Raw genomic sequence first — 22821 nt, 5'->3', positions numbered from 1 at the left:
TGTCCTTTTACATAAATAATAACGATACTTTTACTACTACTACTACTACTACTACTACTACTACTACCACTACTACTACAACTTCTCCTTTTACTACTACTACTACTACTACTGCTACCACTACTACCACTACCACTACTTCTACAACTACTACTTTTACTACTACTACTACTACTACTACTACTACTACTACTGATAATAATAATAATATTAATACTAGGGAATGTCAGAGCGTTTCCAGTGTATTATTTTGTTTTCATTCTCCTCGAGGCTAGACTTAGGACGAGCACAGCAAACCTTAGCATAGCATAGCATAACACAGCACCAAGCAACACGTCACAGCACAAGGCAACACAAGACAGCGTATCACAACAGAGAACACAAAAATTAACGTAACACAACACATCATTGCAAGTTACAACAAAATGGGAAACACAGCAACATGTCAGCCTAACACAACACAACACAGCATGATATCACAGCATAGAACGGCAACAAGACAGATCATCAAAACAACACAGCAACACAACAGCTTACGTATCACAAAACAGCATAATATCACAGCATAGAACAACAACAACACATATCATCAAAACAACACAACACAACGCAAGAGGTCAGAACAACACAACACAAAACAACAAAACAGCATAATATAACAGCATAGAACAACAACAACAACAACAACACATACTATCATCAAAACAACACACAACACAGCAGCTTGGAACAACACAGCTCAAAACAAAACAGCATAATATAACAGCATAGAACAACAACAACAACAACACATATCATCAAAACAACATACAACACAGCAGCTCGGAACAACACAGCTCAAAACAAAACAGCATAATATCACAGAATAGAACAACAACAACAAGACATATCATCAAAACAACACACAGCAACACAACACAAAACAAATCGGCGTAGAAAAATTCAACCCCATAACACACACAACACCTCGCAAATCAACACGGTACAGCAAGGACACAACACAACACAACACAACACAACACAACACACACATTCGTAATACTCAGTGCAACAGGAGCGGATAATACGTAGACAGGAAAGACGATACGAAGCGAGACGTTAAATACAATGAACATAATGGCGAAGGATGATGAGAACAGAGAAACCAAAACCGACAGTGACAGTGATGATGATGATGTTGATGATGATGATGATGACAAGTATAAGAATAAAAAAAGAAGAGAAAGAAGAAAAAGAAGGAGAAGTGAAAGAAGTGGAAATTATGATGATAGTAATAACAATAATAAGGATAATAATAATAATAAGAATAAGAAGAAGTAGAAGAAAAAGAAATACAAAGAAAACGATGATGAAGGTGAATATTGTAAATTGTTATGGAGATTTCGGTGAAGTGGAAGAGGAGGAGGAGGAGGAGGAGGAGGGTGGGGCTTTCCTCGAACAGGGGCAAGAAAGGTGTATCTCACCTCCCGAGAGAGAGAGAGAGAGAGAGAGAGAGAGAGAGAGAGAGAGAGAGAGAGAGAGAGAAACTTTATGGGAACACATTAGCATTATTCTTTTTTTTTTGTTTCTTTTTTTTATTTCTTCCTCTCCTCCTCCTCCTCCTCCTCCTCCCCATCCCCTCAAGTCACGTTACTTCACGATCAATATGTTAAACCCTCCCTCCTCCTCCTTCTCCTCCTCCTCCTTCTCTTTTTCATCATTATCATCCTCTCAGTAGAATTATGTCTGGTCATCATAATATTGTGTGTGTGTGTGTGTGTGTGTGTGTGTGTGTGTGTGTGTGTGTGTGTGTGTGTGTATACCTCCTGCTGTGTGGACAATATGTTATTTTGGATGATGTAAATCTCTCGTAGTAATGATGATGATGGTGATGATTTTTTTAGTGCTAGTGATTTTGGTGATGATGGTGGAGGTAATGGTGGTGTTGGTGGTGGTGATGGTGGTGGAGTTGGTGATTATAGAGATGGTGAAGAGGTGGTGGTGGTGGTGGTGGTGATGATAGTGGTTGTGATGATAATGGTGATGATAGTTGTGATGATAGTGGTGATGATGGTGATGATGATAGTGGTAGTGATGGTGGTGACACGGTAATTACAGCACAAATTAATTAACCCCATTCGTCTAATTACACCTCCCCCCTTCCCTTCTTCCTCCCTTCTCCCCCCTTCCTTCCTCTTCATCCCCTTCCTTTATCTCTTCCTTCCTCTCCGTTCCTCTCCTCTCCTCTTCTAATTATCTTCTCCCTTCTTTCCTCTCCTCTCTCTTCCTCTTTCCTCTCCTCTCCTCCCCTCTCTCCACCTCCTATCCTCTCTCCTCTCCACGTCCTCTTCTTCTCCTCTTCTCCTCATTGCTTTTCCTCTTTCTTATTAATCATGTTTTTTCCTATTCATTTTTTTTTTATTCCTTCCTTCCTTCCTTTTTTATTCATTACTTATTGCCTCCTTTCTTCCTTCCTTCCTTCCTCTTTCCTTTTCATTCATTCTTTATTTCTTCTTTCCTTCCTTCCTTCCTTCCTTCCTTCCTTCCTAGTTCTACCACCTTGCTTGAAAAAATTAATTGATTGAATGTGTGTGTGTGTGTGTGTGTGTGTGTGTGTGTGTGTGTGTGTGTGTGTGTGTGTGTGTGTGTGTGTGTGTGCGTATGTGTGTGCGTAATTGCAGCATGTTCAACGCTAAAGGATGTAATTACAGATCCGTCAGAGAGAGAGAGAGAGAGAGAGAGAGAGAGAGAGAGAAACCTATTTGCACGTATTTTTGTTAGTTCTCTCTCTCTCTCTCTCTCTCTCTCTCTCTCTTCCCTTCATCCCATCACTCACACCCTCACCCCTTCTCTTCCGCGTCTCTTCCCCTCCTTCCCCGTCGTCACCATCTTCCTCCCCATCGTTACCCCACACTTTCCAACACATTGTTTACGCTTACGCTCATTTCTCTCTCTCTCTCTCTCTCTCTCTTTTTCCCTTCCCCTCCCCTTACTTTGTTTCCCCACACTTTTTCCTCATCTTTCCTCCCCTTTTCCTCCTTTCCCCTCACATCCCCAACCTTTCTTCCCTCCTATCTTCTTCCCCCCTTTCTTTCCCCTCACCCCTTTTTACTTCGTTTCCCCTTTTTCCTCTTTTGCCCTCATTCCTTTCCCTTTTTCCCCTCATCCCTTCTTCCCCTTTATTTCCCCTCAGTTCCCCTCACCTTGTTTACGCTCGTTTCCCCTCCTTTCCCTCTCCCTGTTCCCTACCCTTTCTCTTCCTTTCCCTTGTCTTTCCTTACTTTATTTCCTCTTCGCTCTTTCCCTTCCTTCCCCTCACCCTTTTTCCTTTCACCCTTTTTCCCCTTACCTACTCCCCTCCTCGTCATTTCTCCTCCCCTCTTCCTCCTCCCTTCCTTTCCCTTTTTCTTCCATCCCTTCCCTTTCCTTCGCCCCGGTCTCCCCTCACTCTTTCCCCTCATATCCCCATCCCTCTACCGTCACTCCTTCCTTCCCTTCATTTCCCCTCACATGCCATCACATCACAACCCTCTCCTCTCCTTCTCCCCACCCATTCCCCTCCCCTTCCCTCTGTTTCCCTTCTCACTATCTCCCTTCACTTTTCCCTTCCCCTCATCCTTCCCTCCCTTCCCTATCGCTTATTTCTCCCTCTCCTCCCCTCCCCCTTCTCCTCTTCTTTTCCCCTCGCCTTGTTCCCCTTTCTTCTTTCCCCCATTTCCCATCCTCTCCACTCATTTGGTATCACATCCCCTCCCTTTCCCCCTTCCCCTCTTCTCCCCTCCCTTCCCCTCTTGTGTCTTCCCTTACTTTTTCCTTCCTCTTTTCCTTCTCTTCCCTTCCCTTTCCTTATCTCTTATTCCTATCGCTCATTTCTCTTCCTCCTTTCCCCTCCCCTCTACTTCCCTCCCCTCCCCTCTCCCCCCCTCTCCCCTCTCTTTTCCGAGCCAAACAGCCATAAACAGAATTGATCCGCCGTGAAATTACTGCCCTTTATATTTTTTTTTTCTGATCAGCGAAAAAAAAAAAAAATCGGATTTGGATGTTTGCATTTTTTTTTTCTAATATGGTCGAGATGAATGAAAAATGTTCCCTATAATTATTGCTGATGGTGGTGGGGGTGGTTTGGGGGGAGGGGAGGGTGGTGGTGGTGGTGGTGGTGGTGGCTATTGAGAGAGAGAGAGAGAGAGAGAGAGAGAGAGAGAGAGAGAGAGAGAGAAAGAGAGGAAAAAGGGAAATCAGAGCGAAAAATAAGAGGGAAAGTAGGAGGAAGAGGAGGAGGAGGAGGAGGAAAGGAGGAGAGAGAGAGAGAGAGAGAGAGAGAGAGAGAGAGAGAGAGAGAGAGAGAGAGAGAGAGAGAGAGAGAGAGAATCACACCTGTTTACCTGAGATCTACAACTTCACTTGTTGACTTTTAATTTCTCCAGACGCTCCTCCTCCTCCTCCTCCTCCTCTTCCTCCTCCTCCTTCACGTCAGCTGCAACAGAAAGAGCAGAAGGCGGAGGAGCAGGAGGAGGAGGAGGACAAAAAGGAGGAGGAGGAGGAGGAGGAGGAGGAGGAGGATCAAGGCAGACATTTCTTCCTTCATCTTCCGCTATTCTAAGACTTCTTGTTGGCGGGAAGAAGAAGTGGAGGAGGAGGAGGAGGAGGAGGAGGAGGAGGAGGAGGAAGAGAGAAGGAAGGAGATTGCAGGGAGGAAAGTAACCAAAAAAAAAAATGGAGAGAGGGAAAAGGAAAACAAAGGGAAGAAAGAAGAAAAGGAAGACTGGAGAAAAATGGAGAGTAGAGGAAGAAGGAAGGAGCATAAGAGAGAGGGAAGAAGAAGAAGAAGGGGTAGAAGAGAATGTAGGAGATAAGGAGACAAAGTAGGAAACGGGAAGAAGGAGAGAATGAAGGAAGGAAGGGAAGGAAAAGGAAGGAGAAGGATGGAAATGAAGGAAAGAGAAAAAAATGGAATCAAGAAAAGATGGGAAGGAGAAAAGGAGGAGGTAGGTGAAGGGAAGAGAGAAAAAGAAAGGAAACAGAAGGAAAGAAGAAAGGAAGGAGGAAAACGAAAGGAGAGATGAATGGAGGGAAAAAGAAGGAAGGGAAGGGAAGAAAAAAACAAAGAAGGAAGAAAAAAGGAAGGAAAGGAAGGAAGGAGAGAAGAAAAGTAAGAGGAAACGAAAAGGAGAAAGGGAAGAAAAGAGAAGGAATGAAGTGGGAAGGAAAGGAAGGAAGGGAAAGGAAACACAGAAGGAAGGAAAAAAGGAAGGAAAGTAGGGAAGGAGAGAGTAAAGTAAGAGAAAAGGGAAAGGAGAAAGGGAAGAAAAGAGAAGGAATGAAGGGGAAGGAAGGGAAGGAAAGGACAAGGAAACACAGAAGGAAGCAAAAAAAAAAAAGGAAAGGAAGGAAGGAGGAAAGTAAAGTTAGAGAAAAGGGAAAGGAGAAAGGGAAGAAAAGAGAAGGAATGAAGGGGGAAGGAAGGGAAGGAAAGGATAAGGAAACACAGAAGGAAGGAAAAAAGGAAGGAAGGAGAGAAGGAAAGTTAGAGGAAGGGAAGGGAAGAGATTGAAACACAGAAGGAAGGAAGAAAGGAAGGAAAGGAAGGAAGGAGAGAAGGAAAGTTAGAGGAAGGGAAGGGAAGAGATTGAAACACAGAAGGAAGGAAGAAAGGAAGGAAAGGAAGGAAGGAGAGAAAGAAAGTTAGAGGAAGGGAACGGAAGGAAAGAGATTGCAAAGAATGTGGGAGAGTTTTTGTCACCCTCTCACCTTCCTCCTCCTCCTCCTCCTCCTCCTCCTGCTCCTCCTCCAAGTTGAGATAACGGCAGGTGTGTCAACGGGGGGGAAAACTTTACCTGGGACATAATGGAGAGACTAACACGATAAGGCGGGCCAGGTGTGCCGGAGGAGGTGGAGGAGGAGGAGGAAGAGGAGGAGGAGGAGGAGGTAAGAAGAAAAATTAAAAAGAAGAAGAGAGGAAGTCGTGTTAGTTGTGGTAAAGTTTGAAGAGGAGGAGGAAGAGGAGGAGGAGGAGGAGGAGGAAAAAAGTAATAGTTGTTGTTGTTGTTGCTGCAATTATAGAAGGAAGACAAAGAAATATGAGCAGTAGTAGCAGGAGGAGGAGGAGGAGGAGGAGGAGGAGGAAGAAAATTAAGAAGAACAAGAGGAAGAAAATGGGCAAGAACAAGAAGAACAAGAACAACAAGAGGAAGAAGAAGAACAAGAGGAAAAAACGAGAAGAATTAGAAAAAGAAAAAGAAGAACGACAACAACAACAAGGAGGAGGAGGAGGAGGAGGAAGAAGAGGAGGAGGAGGAGGAGGAAGAGGAAGAGGAAGAGGAAGAGGAAGAGGAGGAAGAGGAGGAGGAGGAGGAGTAATTGTGTTTAGTGTTGTAGCAAGAAAGAAAAAAAGAAAAAAGGAAAAAAAAGAAAAAAAGAAAAAAGGAAAAAAAAGAAAAAAAAGAAAAAGGAAAAAAAAAGATACAATAAACCATTCATCTTTTTCTCGAGACCTAATTGCTCCGTACCCCAAAGAAATATGGCGCCGGGAAAAAAGAATGGGGGGGAAAGAGAGGAATTAAGGAAGAGGAAAAAAAAATAGAGAAAATGAAGAAGAAAAAGAGAAAGGAGGAGGAAGAAAAAACAGAACAGAACAAGGAAAACGAGATCAAGAATAAAATGCAGAAAAGAAAGAACGGAGAAACGAGAGAGATATAAAAGATAAGAATAAAAAAATAAAAAAACCTGAGGAAAAAGGTTTGGATTAAAAGAAAATACGTGAGAAATGAGATAAAGGAGAAAGAAGACAAGAAATTAGACAAAAAAGAGAAACGGAATAAAAAGAGAACGACGGAAAAATATTAAAGCAAGGAAACGAAAAACAAAGAAAGGCAGAAAAATAAAACAAGATGACTTCAGAAAACACACACACACACACACACACACACACACACACACACACACACACACACACACACACATCGCCTCTTTTTTCACCCACTAATACAAGCGAGAAAAAGACAGTGGAAAAAAATTTGGAAGGAAGATAAAAAGCAAGAGGAAAAAATCATCGAAGAACGAGACTAGATTACGAGTATATTTAAACACACACACACACACACACACACACACACACACACACACACACACACACACACACACACACACACACGGCGACCTTTGTTTGATCCAGTAATAGGCTACGAACGTTAATTGGCGAATGTTTGTTCTGACTTGAAGACGAGAACCGAACCGTGAAATATTTGGAACAGACGAAACAAAAAGAAAAAGTTGAGGAAGTGGAAAAAAAAGTTAATATAAACACTACATTATTAACGGCGCTCTGAAGACAAATAAGGCGAAAGAACGATATTTTTTTTTATTCAGAAAGAACGTAGATGAAAGAAGTAAAATAATGAAGTGTAAGAAAGCAAATTAATACAAACTGAACATTTTTAGCGACGCCCTGAAATAAAATATAAACCTAAGACAAGCGAACTATATAGAAAGAAGGAAAATTATATAAACAAAACGTAAATAAGGAAAATAATGAAGTGGAAAAAGGAAAAATAATATAGGCAGAACATTTTAACGACGCCCTCAAGAAAAATGTAAAAGTGGAAAAGAGAAGGAAAGTAGAGAAAGAAAGAAAATCAAATAAACAAAAGGTATAGGAAACAAAACTAAGGGAAGGAAGTGGAGGAATGAAAACCAATATAAACTACTTTTTCGAGCGTCACCGAAGTAAAAAAAAATGGAAGAAACGAAAAAAAAATCATATAAACAAAACATATACGAAAGAAGAACTAAAGGATGGAAGTGGAGAAAAGAAAATCGATATAAACAACTTTTTTGAACGTCACTCGGAAGTAAAATAAGAAAAATGGAAAGGAAGAAACGAAAAAAATATATAAACAAAAAGAATATGAAAAAAAAGAACTGAAGGAAGAAAGTGGAAAAAAATCAATATAATCAGAACTTTTTTGAACGTCACTGAAGTAAAATAAGAAAATGTAAAGAAAGGAAGAAAAAAAAACTTAAGATCGAAAGAAAGAAAATTTACATAAACAAAACATAAGCAAAAGAAGAATAAATAAATAAGGAATTAGAGAAAAGAAAAAAAATATGTAAACTGAAAAATTTGAACGACACTGCAGAGAGAGAGAGAGAGAGAGATACCTACTTAGAGGAGCTTCGAGGCATAAAGAGAAGATAAAAAGATTAATAAAGAATGTAAAGAGAGAGAGAGAGAGAGAGAGAGAGAGAGAGAGAGAGAGAGAGAGAGAGAGAGAGAGAGAGAGAGAGAGAGAGAGAGAGAGAGAGAGAGAGAGATAACGTGTTTGCCCACCCTCTTATTATCAACTTAACAAGATTGAGGCGAAGAGGAAAAAAAAGAAGAATAAGAGAAAAAGAGAGAAAGAAAGAAAGAGAGAAGCGAAGTCTAATGCGTATCTTTTTGCCTCTTTTTTTTCTCTAACCTCACTTTTATAACTCCTCTTGAATCTTAATTTTGCTAATGTTATCACGAAGTATCTTTTTGTGTATTTTAGTTTTTTCTTGTTTTGGTTTTTGTCTTTTTGTCTTTTGTTTTCTTTGCTGTTATTACGATTTTCTTTTTTTTTTATCTTTGTTTATGTTCTCACGACTTGTTTGTTTATTTATTTTACATGTTTTTGGTTCTCGCTTGATTATTTTTCTTTTGTTTTCTTTGTTGTTTTTACGATTTTTTTTATGTATGTTTTTCTTCTTTTGTTCTTTGTTAATGTTATCACGAATTTTCTTTATATTTTTTTCTTGTTTTGTTTTTTGTTTAATCTTTCTTTCTTTTGTTTTCTTTTCTGTTATTACGATTTTCTTCTTTTTTATCTTTATGTTCTCACGACTTGTTTGTTTATTTATTTTACATGTTTTTGGTTCTTGTTTAATTATTTTTCTTTTGTTTTCTTTGTTGTTTTTACGATTTTCTTTTTCTTATTCTTATTTATGTTTTCACTTTTCACGAATCGTTTATTTATTTTACATGTTTTTGGTTCTTGTTTAATTATTTTTCTTTTGTTTTCTTAGTTTTTACGATTTTCTTTTTTTCTATTTGTTTATGTTTTCACTTTTCACGAATCGTTTATTTATTTTACATGTTTTTTGGTTCTTATTTAATTATTTTTCTTTTGTTTTCTTTGTTGTTTTTACGATTTTTTTTTATGTATGTTTTTCCTCTTTTGTTCTTTGTTAATGTTATAACGAATTTTCTTTATATATTTTTTTTTGTTTTCTTTTGTTTTCTTTGTTGTTTTTACGATTTTTTTATGTACGTTTTTCCTTCGTTCTTTGTTAATGTTTTCACTATTTTTATTCATATTATTTCTCTTCTTGTTTTTGTTTTCTCTTTCGTTTTCTTTGGTAATGTTAAAAAAGGTAAAGAAAATATGAACCAAAACAACTTTCTCTCCATTTCTCATTTTCTCTCGTTTCTCCTTTCTTTTTTCTCTTCTTATTTTCTTATTATTTCCTCTTTTTCCTTTTTCTTATTTTCTCTTTCTCTCCATTTCTAAATTTTCTCTTTCTCTCCATTCCTTATTTTCTCCTTTTCTCCTTTTCTTATATTCTCCTCTCTCACTCCTTTTCTTTTTTCTCCTTTTTTTTCTTATTTTCTTATTTTCTATTCTCTCCTTTTCTTATTTTCTCCTTTCCTTTTCTCATTTTCTCCTCTTATTTTCTCCTCTTTCTCTTCTTTTCTTCACTTTCTCCTTTCTTTTTTCTCTTCTTATTTTCTGATTTTCTCCTCTCTCTCTCTCCTTTCATTTTCCTATTTTCTCCACTTAATATATAAATCACGGTGGTGGTGGTGGTGGTGGTGGTTGTGGTGGTGGTTGTGGTTGTGCTGGTGGTTGTGGTGGTGGTGGTGGTGGTGGTCTTTGTTGTGGTGGTGGTCTTTGTTGTGGTGGTGGTTGTGGTTGTGCTGGTGGTTGTGGTGGTGGTTGTGGTGGTGGTGGTGGTGGTGGTGGTTGTGGTTGTGGTGGTGGTGGTGGTGGTGGTGGTGGTTGCCTCACATAGATAAATAGTTTCGTCTCTAATCTCTCTTTAATCTCAGTTCGTGTTTTCTCGTCACGTCAAAGTCTTTTATTTTTATCTATTTTTTTCTCGACCTTTTTTTTTTATTTGCTGCTGACTCATCCTACTCCTCCTCTTCCTCCTTCTCCACTTCCTCCTGCGTTTCTTATACCTCTTCCTCCTCCTCCTCCTCCTACTCTTTCCTCCCTCTACGTTCCTTATCTCTTAGTCATCTTCCTCCTCCTCCTTCTTCTCCTCCTCCTTTTCCTCCTCCTCCTCTTTGCTGTCTCCTCCTTTTCCTCCTCCTTTCCTCACATGTCTAACAATCTCCTAATTTCATTCTCCTTAATCCTCCTCCTCCTCCTCCTCCTCCTCCTCCTCCTCCTCCTCCTCCTAATTGCATCATCCACTTCCTCCTCTCCTTCATCTTGACACCTCCACCTCCTCCTCCATCTTGTGTCTTCACCCATTAACACCCCCCCCCCCTCCACACACACACACACACACACACACACACACACACACACACACACTTAATCAACCCGCCCCCTTGATCAGTCTTCCCCTTCGGTTCCTCCCCATCTCCCCCCTCCCCCTTCCCCTCCCCTCCCCCTCACCTTACCCCCTTCTCCATTCCCCATTCCCCTTATTAGTCCTCCTCTTTACTTCCCCACCTCACTCGCTCCCCCTCCCTCTGTAATCGTCTTCCCCATCTCACTCCCCACCCCCTTATCAGTTCAACACCTTATCTCTTCCCCTTTCCCCTTCATTCCTCACTTCCCACCATTCCCCACGTGTCACCCCCCCCCCCCCTACAGAGTCTTCCCCCCTTCCTCCTTCCCCTTTCTCCCTCCCCTTTCTCCTTCCCCTTCCCTTCCTGTAGTCTCACCGCAACCCCTTCCCTTTCAGTCCTCCCCTCCCCCCATCCTCCACTATTCCCAACATTTCTTCCCCTTCCCTTTCCCCTCCCTCCTCCTCTCCCACTGATCCCCATGTCTTCCTCTCCACCCTTCCCCATGTGTCTTCCCCATCCCTTTTCCCTTCCGCTAATTATTTCCACGTTTTTTTCCCCTTCTTCCCCTTTCCCTTCACCATCTCATCCCCCACTCCTTCACATTCAATCCCCACGCGTCTTCCCCTCTCCCTCTCCCAATCCTCTTAATTCCCACTCCTTCACACTCAACCCCCACATGTTTTCCCTTCATCCAGTCCCCTCCCTTCTCCTCCAGAAATCCCCAATCCTCTTCCCCCTCTCCCTCTCCCAATCCTCTTCCCACTCCTACACACTTAATCCCCACGTTTTTACCTTCATTCAATCCCTTCCCCTCCCCCTCAGATAGCCCCACGTGTCATCCCCTCTCCCAACCCAATCCTCTTCCTCCCCAACTAATCCCCACGTGTCCTTCTTCTGCAGGGTCCGGGGGGCGTGTCGGGGGCCCAGCGGCGGAGTTCTCCCGGCACGAGGTTGTGTTCCCCAGCGTCCGTCACGGCAGAACTAAGAGACATCTGCACTCCACCGGCCATGAGGTAAGGACGATGGTGATGATGGTGATGATAATGATGAGAATGTGATGATGATGAGGACTTATTTTTCCCTTTGTTTTCCTTCATTATAACTATCCATCACTATCACCATTTCTACAATTCATCATCACTACAATAGCTATAATATGATGATGATGATGATGATGGTGATGAGGATGTGATGATGATGATGACTTATTTTTCCCTTCATTTTCCTTCGTTACAACTCTCTATCATCACCATTTCTACAGTTTATCATCACTACACCAGCTAGAATATGATGGTGATGATGATGATGATGATAATGGTGATGATAATGAGGATGTGATGATGATGAGGACTTATTTTTCCCTTTATTTTTCTTTATTATAACTTTTCATCACTATCACCATTTCTACAATTCGTTATCACTACAGTATGATGATGATGATGATGATGATGATGGTGATGATAGTGTGGTGATGATATATTCCTGCTTCCTTCATCATGTCCATTTTTATATTTACTACTATTCTCTTTGTCATCACTATAATTATGTCCTTCCTCCTTCATCACTATCATCATCATTATCATCACTATTCATCATCACTAAATATCATCACTATACCAGCCATGAGATGATGATGATGGTGACCTCTTCTCCTTCCTCCTTCATCACCATTATCACGATATCACCACTATCATCATCACTATCTCTTCTATTCACCATCACTTCATGTCATCACTATACCAACCACGATGTGATGATGGTAATGGTGATGGTGATGAAATTCGTCCTCCTCCTCTATCCCAACACCACTCACTCATCACCTTTCTCATCACCATCATCATCATCACGTTTCACCACCAGTAACACCAAGGGAAACTGTCACCTTCACAACCACTAACTGTCACCACTATCATCACCACCACCACCATCACCTTCACCACCACCACCACCACCACCAGTAGCTGTCACTGTCACGTCTCCTCCCTCTTATCTTCTTTTTTTTCCTCCTCTTCCTCCTTCGTCTCCTCTTTCATCGTGTCTGCACCCTCTCCTCCTCCTCCTCCCCCTCCTCCTCTTACCATCTTCGTTCTCGTCTTATCTTCCTCCTCATCCTCCTCCTCTTCCTCCTTGCCAGCATCGTCATCATCTTATCCTTCATTATCTGTCTTGCTTCGCCTTGTCCTCAATCGTCCTCTCCTATGCATCATTTTCTTCTCTCTTTCCTTCTTTCCTTTCCTCCTCATTCTCCTCTCCTCCTTCCCTGTCATTCCTTTCTCTTCCTCACCTGTTCCTCTCTCTCCCTTTCTCTTCATTCTGTTCTCCTCCTTCCCTGTCATTCCCTTCTCTTCCTCACCTATTCCCCTCTCTCCCTTTCTCCTCATTCTCCTCTCCTCCTTCCCTGTCATTCCCTTCTCTTCCTCACCTGTTCCCCTCTCTCCCTTTCTCTTCATTCTTTTCTCCTCCTTCCCTTCCATTTCCCCCTCTTCCTCTCCTTTATTACAGTTCCCTTTCCCTGTTCTACCCTCTCCTCTCTTTTCCCCCCCCTCTCCCTTCTCCCTCATTCCCCTCTTTTCTTCATCGTGTATACCTGTTCTTTCTCCTTCTCTTCACCTTTCACGTTTTCCCCTCACTTTTCCCTCTCTCCTAGCTCACCTTCCATACCATTTTCCTCCCCTTTCCTCTCTTCCTCCCCTCTCATCCCTCACTTTCCCTCATTTTCTCCCCTTCTCACCCTTTTTCTTGCCCCTCACTTCTTCCTAATTTTCCCCTTGCGTTTTCCCCTCATTTTCCCCTCTCATACCAATTCCTATTTCTCATTCTTCCCTCTTTTTCTTTCACCTCTCACCTCTTTTCCTCATTTTCCCCTCATTTCCCTTTCTTTCCCCTCACTTTCCCCTCTTATACCAGTTCCCATTTCTCATCCTTCACTTTTTTTCTTTCACACCTCACCTCTTTTCCTCATTTTCCCCTCTCTTCCCTTTTTTCCCCTCATTTTTCCCCTCTTTACTCCTCTATCTATCTTTCCCCTCACACTCACCTTCCTCCACTTTTTACCCTCCCCTTACCTTCTCCATCATCATCTTTCTCCTTCCTCTTCCTCCCGTCACTTCCCCTTTCTTCCCCTTTCTTCCCCTCTCTTTACTCTTCTCTCTACCTTTCATTTGACAGTCACCTCCTCTCGCTCTTTACCCTTCCCTCACTTCCTCCCCTTTCCCCTCATTTCCCCTTCTCATTCTTCCCTACCTTTCCCCTCACTCTCCTTTACCTCAGCCATCCTCTTCATTCTTCCCCTCCTCACTCTCCCCTCATTCATCTTCTCATCAGTCATAATCTTTCCCCTCATCTTTCCCCTCACTTTTCTTCTCACTCTTCTCTCTCTATCTCTCACCTCACCCATTCTCTTTCTCCTCACCTTTCCCCTTCTTTTTCACCCTTCACTCCCCTCACTCTCCCCTCACTTTCCCCTCCCCTTTCCTCTCACTCCTTTATCTCTCTCACCCCTCACCCATCTCCTTTTTCTTTTCCTTTCCCCTTCTTTTTCACCCTTCATTCTACTCACTCTCCCCTCACTCTCCCCTCACTTTCCCCTCACTTTCCCCTCACACACTTCCCCTATTCACTTTCCCTCACCTCCTCATCCATCACCTTTCCCTTCAGTCTTCCCTCACCTTCCCCTCACACTCCTCATCCTCCCCTCACTCCCCCTCTCTCCCCTCACTCTCCCCGATGCCCCCCTCACCCCCCGCCTCTCCCCCGCAGGATGGACACGTGCACGACGTCACGCTGGGCTTCACCCTGGGGGATCAAGACATACTGGTGGACCTGCAGCTGAACAGGTGGGTGAGAGAGAGAGAGAGAGAGAGAGAGAGAGAGAGAGAGAGAGAGAGAGAGAGAAGAAAATAAAGGAATAAATAGAGACATATAGACGAATAGAATTTAGAGAAGAAAAAGAAAAGGAGATAGATAGATATATAGAGAGAGAGGAAGTAAGAATGAATGAATGAAAGAACAAAAAAAAAATAGAAGGAAGAAAAGGGAAAGAACGTAATAAATAAATAGAAAGTGATAGAAAGGGAAGATTAATTTAGGGTGTATTACGTATAACAGAGAGAGAGAGAGAGAGAGAGAGAGAGAGAGAGAGAGAGAGAGAGATGATGATGATGATGATGATGATGATGACGACGACGATACGTATTCAACCATCACAACTACTACTACTACTACTACTACTACTACTACTACTACTACTACTACTACTACTACTACTACTACTACTATTCCAGAAACCTGCTGCCCAAGGACTATTTTGAGAAGTACTATCAGAATGGGAGTCATCATATCCATAGGCCTAATGGAGAAGTGAGTATTATTATTATTATTATTATTATTATTATTATTATTATTATTATTATTATTATTATTATTATTATTTTATTTTTATCGATTTTTTTCCTATTCTTAAACTTTATTCCTTGATTTCTATTGTTTCTATTGTTTATTTATTTATTTTTCTTTTATTTTTCTTTCTTTTTTTTTTGCATTTTTGGGTATTTTTGATTCTTCCCTTTTATCATATTTTTCACTTTTTTCTTTTATTTCTTTTTGTTCTCTCTTCCTTTGATTTCCCTTCCGATTTTTCCTTTTTCCTTTTTATCTCTCCTCTCCTCCTCGTCCTTGTCCTTCTCTTCTTTTGTTCTTCCTTTCTTTTGTTCTCCTCTTATTCCCCTTCCACTCTTTTCCTTTTGTTGTTTACTCGTGTCATCCTCTCTCTCTCTCTCTCTCTCTCTCTCTCTCTCTCTCTCTCTCTCTCTCTCTCTCTCTCTCTCACACCTTTTTACTTTCCTTTCTCATATATTTTTCAACAATTCTTTCGTCTCCTTTTTTTTTTCCTTTTCTTTCACTTCCTTTGGTTTATTCTCCCTCTCTTTGTTCCCTCCCTTTATTTTTATGTTCTTTTATCCTCCTCTTCTTCTTCTTCTTCTATTCTTTGGCTCTCTCTCTCTCACCTTCTCTTTCTTTATCATATTTTCAGCTTGTTTTTGTTTTTCATATCTGTTGTTTTCCCTCATATGCTTCTTATTTATCCTTCTTTCTTTCTTTATTTATTTTTCTTTATTTTTGTATTTATTTATTCATTTGAAAGGCAGAGACAGTGACGTGAAAGGATAATGAAGGAATGCATAATGGAAATAGGTCCTTGTTGAGAGAGAGAGAGAGAGAGAGAGAGAGAGAGAGAGAGAGAGAGAGAGAGAGAGAGAGAGAGAGAGATGACAAACATTCACACACGTCCAAGATAATGTTGAGCAAGAAGTATAATGAGTCACATCCTGCATCGGAAGATTTGTGGTATAAACGTGTCTAGTTTTTACAGAGGGAGATATAGATGAGTGGGCAGGACTGGGGTTAAAATATCATTAGTGAGTTTTTCGTAGTAATTGAGCATCCATCTTTTTGAAGTATTAAAGTAATTGATAATGGTTGGTTGGTTGGTCAATGAATGCTAGACTTGAATTTGTAAATGTTTTCTTTTGTCTTTTTTTTTGTGTCTCTTTTTTTTCTTGTGTGTGTTTATCTTTTCCTGTGTGGGTGTGTTATATTTAAATGAAATACGTTTGTGTACTATATATACTCGTAAGTATAGTTTGGTGTGTGTGTGTGTGTGTGTGTTTCATTTGTTTGTTTCACTTATTACCCTTTCCGTTTGCTGATGTGTTTATCTTTTATTAGATCCACGAGTTTGTCTGTTTGTGTTAGCCAGGGATGGAGTGAATACGAAAGTTGTGAATTCGAATACGAATATTTTAAAAGCAAACGAATACGAATTCGAATACACTGAATTGGTGTTGATTTAAATACAAAATAAGAATACTACTTAAAAGTATTCATAAATAGAATATGAATACTTTTCACTGCAAAATACCTTCTTGACGTAATTTGGTCCTAAAGTTATGTAACAGATAAATAAGCTCATGAACCTGTCCTGCACACGGCGAGTACACGTCCGCCCATGAGGCTGGAATTGTAAGGAACAACATCGGTTATTTCTGATTATATGTTGAAGTATTTGTCAGATTATTCGCAGAATACGAAAACCTTTCCCTTGTAACCGAATATGAGTGAGAATACTTTGATTTCTATCATATATTCGAATTCGAATGCACCCAACTACTGTATTAGAATGTATTTGAATACGAATACTCCATCCCTATTGTCACCATCACCCTTTATTCCTGTGTTTTCTCCCCCGCTCACTTAACCTTTCCTTGCCTCCCTTCCCTTCCCTGGCTGACCCGTGTGTGTTCGTGCGTGTGTTGCAGATGGCGGGCCTGTGCCACTACCAGGGCGTGGTGCGGGGGCGGCGGGGCTCGTGGGCGGCGCTGTCCACCTGCCACGGCATCAGGTGAGGGGCGGCACCACCTTCATCACCACCTCCGTCATCATTAACACTACGTCTGCTGTCACCATCATCATAAAATATCAACAGCTTCATTACAGCCGCACAAACATTATCACCACCACCATAATCACCGCCTCCAGCGCCACCTCGGTCATCACCACCTGTCATCACCATCATCATTATAAACTCGTTATTACCACCATCATAAGAACTGTCACCATCTCCATTACGGCAACACCACCACCACAATCATCACCTCACACACTTTTAAGTACGTATAACACCACCACTAACACCTGTCATCACCGCTCATCACCACCCTCATAAAAAAATGTCATCACCACCACCATTACAGTCAGTCCACCACCACCACCACCACCACCTCTGTCACCTCAGCAAAAAATAACAGTAAAACAACAACAACAACAACAACAACAACAACAACAACTCAGACAAAAAAAAAAAGTCGTCATCATCGCCATCAAGAGAAACATGATTAGCACAATTGTCAACACACACACACACACACACACACACACACACACACACGTGGATAAACACACTAATGACCTCAGGATGGAATTAAGCCCGTGGTCCAACTCTTTGTGATTATATGCTGACCAGTAATGGGCGGAGTGTGTGTGTGTGTGTGTGTGTGTGTGTGTGTGTGTGAAGTACTAATAATGATGATACAGGTAGCACTAAAAAAATAATGACTAATACATAATTGAAATAAGAAAAAGAAGATAAAGAATAAGTGTAATCATAGGAATAGGTAAAAGAAGAAGAAGAAGAAGAAGAAGAAGAAGAAGAAGAAGAAAGAGAAGAAGAAAAGGAAAAGAAAAAGTAGGAGAATAGTTTAATAACCTTGGACACTCGTACCAGAAGTCTCAAGAAGGAAAAGGAAAAGGAAAAAAGAAGACAAAGAAAAGAAAAAGAAGAAGAAGAATTTAAACCTCAGAAACTCATACTGAAATTCCCAACAAGACAAGTTTAATTAGCACTAAAAAAAACAACTAAATAAAACATCATACTAAAATCACTACCAAACCTTCAACAACCAACACGCGTGACATCTGAACGGGCATGGCAGGAAGCGAGCCAGTACAGAAATTATCATCATTATTGTATTTTCCTTTTGTCCTTAATTAATTAGTACAAGTCTGGCAGCGTCCCTTTGATATATTGGAGCGCCGGCTGTGTGTGTGTGTGTGTGTGTGTGCCTGGGCCTGTGCGTGTGTGTGTGTGTGTGTGTGTGTGTGTGTGTGTGTGTGTGTGTGTGTGTGTGTGTGTGTGTCATCTCATTAAGGGCATATATATTCATAAGATAAAAGCGTTTCGTTATTACAGTTTACGCAGAACGTTTTATTATTATTTTTTTACGTCAAAGTTATTTATTTATTTATTTGTTTATTTGTTTGCTCACCTTGACCTCGTAATGGAAAAGTTGTCATTGTAGTTCTTTTTTTATTTTTTATTTTAGTGATACATTGTGAGGAAGGTATTTTATTTGTTTATTCTAATGTGTGTGTGTGTGTGGGTGGGTGGGTGGGTGGGGGATGGTAAAGTGAAGGGAAGTGAAGTGAAGGGAAGGGAAGTGAAGGGAAGGGAAGGGAAGGATAGGGAAAGGAAAGGAAAGGAAAGGAAAGGAAAGGAAAGGAAAGGAAAGGAGAGGAGAGGATAAGGGAAATTAAATGAAATGAAATGAAATGAAATGAAATGAAAGAGAAAGGAAAAGGAAAAGAAAAGCAAAGAAAAGAAAAGAAAAGAAAAGAAAAGAAAAGAAAAGGAGAGAGAGAGAGAGAGAGAGAGAGAGAGAGAGAGAGAGAGAGAGAATAATGCCTTAAATTTTGCATGTATAAATTTAGTCAAAGGTGATTTTAATATACATCCATTTTAACTTCATTTTACCCTCCTCATGAATTCACAATATACATATCTCAGCTCCGTCCTCTACAAAGTGTGGGTGTGACTATATACATGTTTTTACCTAGTATTCATATTATTACAGGAATGAGTCAAGCTTCTACTACTACTACTACTACTACTACTACTACTACTACTTTTACCATTACCAATACTATATCAACCACTAACATAACTACTACTACTATTTCTACTACTACTACTACTACTACTACTACTACTACTACTTTTACCATTACCAATACTATATCAACCACTAACATAACTACTACTACTATTTCTACTACTACTACTACTACTACTACTACTACTGTTACCACTACCAATACTATTTCAACCACTAACATTACTACTTCTACTACTACTACTACTACTACTATTACTACTACTACTACTACAATGTCCTTTATTTCATCACATTTTATCATATTTATTAAACCTATGCATACAATTTACATACACAATTTAATTTTTTGACAAAGGTTTTCATTCATTATTTGCCCTTTTTTTTCTGTATATGTAATTTTAGATAGTTGGAATGTGCAGAATTTTTGAGTTAGTCTTGTGTTAAGTTTTCATAATTACTTTTAACAAACTCATTCCAGACAAACTAACTTCCTAATGTTGTTTCTGCACCTGGACTTTCTCTAACTTAAATTCATGGCCTCTGTGTCTGTGTGTGTGTGTGTGTGTGTGTGTGTGTGTGTGTGTGTGTGTGTGTGTGTGTGTGTTTTCTCCATAACCTCTTAATAATTTTTCCTGCATCTGTTCTTCCTAAATTTATACTCCCTCTTATCCAGCCTGAACTCATATATATACCTCCTCGCATCATATTAACTTTACACCACCTGAACTTAAATGTACGTCTTGTTCCGTGTCTCTGTGTATATATTTTTCATAACTCCTTAATTAGTGTTGTTTTTTGCACCTGGTCTCTCCTTCAACTTTTACTCATTTCCTCTCATTCTTTGTCTGTATATTTGTCTTTGTCTGTGTCTCTATTCTCCGTAACTTCTTTTAATATTCTGCATCTGGTCTTCTTTAACTTACATTCTTTCCTCTGTTCTTGTTGTGTTTGTTTTTCTCTATTCTCCGTAACTTCTTTTAATATTCTGCATCTGGTCTTCTTTAACTTACATTCTTTCCTCTTGTTCTGTATCCATATGTGTTTGTCTTTCTCTGCGCTCTCCATATCTTTTAAATGTATTCGCATGTGATCTTCTTCAACTTAGATTTATCACCTCGTATTCTGTGTTAGTGTCTGTGTATCTGTGTCTGTCTGTGTGTGTCCATGTCAGTATCCTCTATAATTTTTAATGTTCTTTCTGCACCTTATCTTCTTTACCATTTATTCTTTTTTTTGTGTTCTGTGCATCTGGTCTTTAACTTTTATTCATCGCCTCGTATTCCGTGTCTGTGTCTGTCTGTATCCACTCTGTATCCACCTTGACGCCTCCACCTGTGTGTCGGCAGCGGCGTGGTGTTTGACGGGGAGGAGCTGCACTATGTGGAGCGAGTACCTGAGTCGCCGCCGGTCCTGCAGAGCCCCCACTACGTCTTCAAGCACTCGCACGTCATACCGCAGAACCTGTCCTGCGGTGAGTGCTGCTGCTGCTGCTGCTGCTGATGATGATGATGATGCTACTGTTATTAATCCTACCAATATTGTTACTCCTACTACTACTACTACTACTACTACTAATACTACTACTTCTACTACTACTCCTACTACTACTACTACTACCACCGGTGATGTTACTAATACTAATACCACCACCACCCCTACTACCACTATCCTAATACTACCATTACTACCACCTCCACCACCTCTACTACTACTACTACTACTACTACTGTGTTCTTATAATCCTATGACCACTACTACCATCAGCACTACTATGGTCACTACTGTTAATCCTACTACTACTACTACTACTACTACTGCTACCACTACTACTACTACTACTACTATTACTACTACTTCTACTACTACTACTACAACTACTACTACTACCACTACCAATACTATTTCACCCACTAACACTACAATTACCACTGCTATTACTTCTTTTTTTTTTTTAATATCCACCAGCCAATAACACTCAATTTCCTATTATTTATTTACCAATATTCAATAATTTGACTGCCATGCGAGGGTAATAGTGTGTGTGTGTGTGTGTGTGTGTGTGTGTGTGTGTGTGTGTTATTGCATGTTATTGAGACCTGACAGTAGCGAGATAAATAGTTTTGCTCCTCAATAATACAATACAGGGTGAATTTCATGGTCTGGACACATCAACAATCAGCCAGCATTGCAAATCATTCTCATCACAAAGGCAAACGATGAAAGAATTCCCCTCGGCAGTACTACACAATTGACCCGGTAGCTGCGGGGATCATGTTTCTTAAAGGTCCCTCTAAGCGAGAAAGATGAGAAAAAATCATCACTCACGCAATCCATTTCATAATATATATCAATGCATTTGTGATCAGTTTATGCATCATCTATTTTTTGGGGGGTTTATATCATGGCAAAAATATGGCCCGTCGCTGGTACATGGTAAAGCCACAGATTTGGCCCGTCGCTGCTACTGGGTTAAGACGTCTCCCTAAAGTAAAGTTATGAGTTAGAAAAGTTTGAATGGTTTGAAAAGTTTGAAAAGTTAGAAAAGTTACAAGTTAGGAAAGTTCGAAAAGTTAGAAAATGAGAAAAGTTTGAAAAGTTAGAAAAGTTACAAGTTAGGAAAGTTAGGAAAGTTTGAAAAGTTAGAAAATTAGAAAAAGTTAGAAAAGTTTGAAAATTTAGAAAAGTTAGAAAAGTTGGAAAAGTTGAGTTAGAAAAGTTACAAAAGTTACCAGATAAAAAAAAAACCCTACATATAGATATACAATTATTATGTGTGTGATCCTTTACCTGTAAGTCCTCTCTGATACTTGCTTGACCTGACCTGACCTGACCTGATCTGACCTCCCTTCCTCCACAGGTTACTCAGGGAAACCTCACCCAGTGCGGGACTTGTTCCACGACGAAACCTTCACCCGCTTATTAAGGGTGAGTGGATGAGAGAGAGAGAGAGAGAGAGAGAGAGCAACCCATAATCCCTCTCTCTCTCTCTCTTATGACCACTAAATTTATTCCTATTATCCCCCTGAGAGAGAGAGAGAGAGAGAGAGAATTACATTATTGGGCTGGTTTGATTGTGTTTATCGGATTAATCAGATTATAGGGATGAGGCAGCGATGATAAAGAAAACGGCGGAAACGTTAATCATGCATTGCGCACTGCTATCCACGGCCGGTCATTGAGTCGCTGGAGCCGGGAGAAATGTTACCTTGATATTGATGCACATAAAAGTAATAATAATAAGAGTAATAATAATAATGAGACAATTACTGACTGATATACTTCCTCTGATATATAAACTTTCCATTGAGACACATGAATATAGTTAGAGAAGTGCAGATGCAGAAACAACATGAAGAAGTTACGGAGAACACGAACAGACAAACGTACGAACACAGAACAAGAGGAAATGAGTATAAAAGTTCAAGAAAGACCAGGAGAACAAAAGAACAGTAGATTAAGATGAACAACAGTAAGATTAAACACAAACATAATGAACTGCAGGCTTTTTTTCATCATTGTTTCCTTTCCTTTTGCCCTTGAGCTGTTTCCTTTGATGTAAAAAAAATCCTCTAATGTTCCAAGAGAATAAACAACTTGGATTTTGTTATGGATATTCAACGACTGACCTCACATCCACACCACTCGTCAAATTTTAGAAGAATCAGGCGAGTATAATGACTCACTATGCTCAGTTTTTAGATTATGAGAAAGTATTAGACTCAGTTTGAAAATTAAGCCTGACCAGGTCTAATCCTACCCAATAAAAACCAACCTTACCAAACCAAACCTAACCTAACCCTACCTTACCCTATCAAACCAAAACTCAGCCCAACCCAACCTAACCCAATGCAA

The 22821-nt window shown here is 40.2% G+C and overlaps 1 protein-coding gene across 1 annotated transcript in view; it reads left to right on the top strand.

The window, feature by feature from the left end:
• Positions 1–10997: 10997 nt before the first annotated feature.
• Positions 10998–22821, top strand: part of LOC127007982 (mucin-5AC-like) — a 31346-nt gene continuing 19522 nt past the window's right edge. Inside the window, exons 1-7 of the mRNA XM_050879527.1 lie at positions 10998–11023; positions 11235–11532; positions 14279–14355; positions 14803–14878; positions 16837–16919; positions 20316–20440; positions 21827–21894. Coding sequence (XP_050735484.1) covers positions 10998–11023; positions 11235–11532; positions 14279–14355; positions 14803–14878; positions 16837–16919; positions 20316–20440; positions 21827–21894 — 753 coding nt within the window. The remainder of the gene's footprint in view (positions 11024–11234; positions 11533–14278; positions 14356–14802; positions 14879–16836; positions 16920–20315; positions 20441–21826; positions 21895–22821) is intronic.

Source organism: Eriocheir sinensis, chromosome 36 (genome assembly GCF_024679095.1).
Source record: "Eriocheir sinensis breed Jianghai 21 chromosome 36, ASM2467909v1, whole genome shotgun sequence".
Taxonomy (NCBI): domain Eukaryota; kingdom Metazoa; phylum Arthropoda; class Malacostraca; order Decapoda; family Varunidae; genus Eriocheir; species Eriocheir sinensis.
This window is presented reverse-complemented; position numbering and strand designations above follow the sequence as displayed.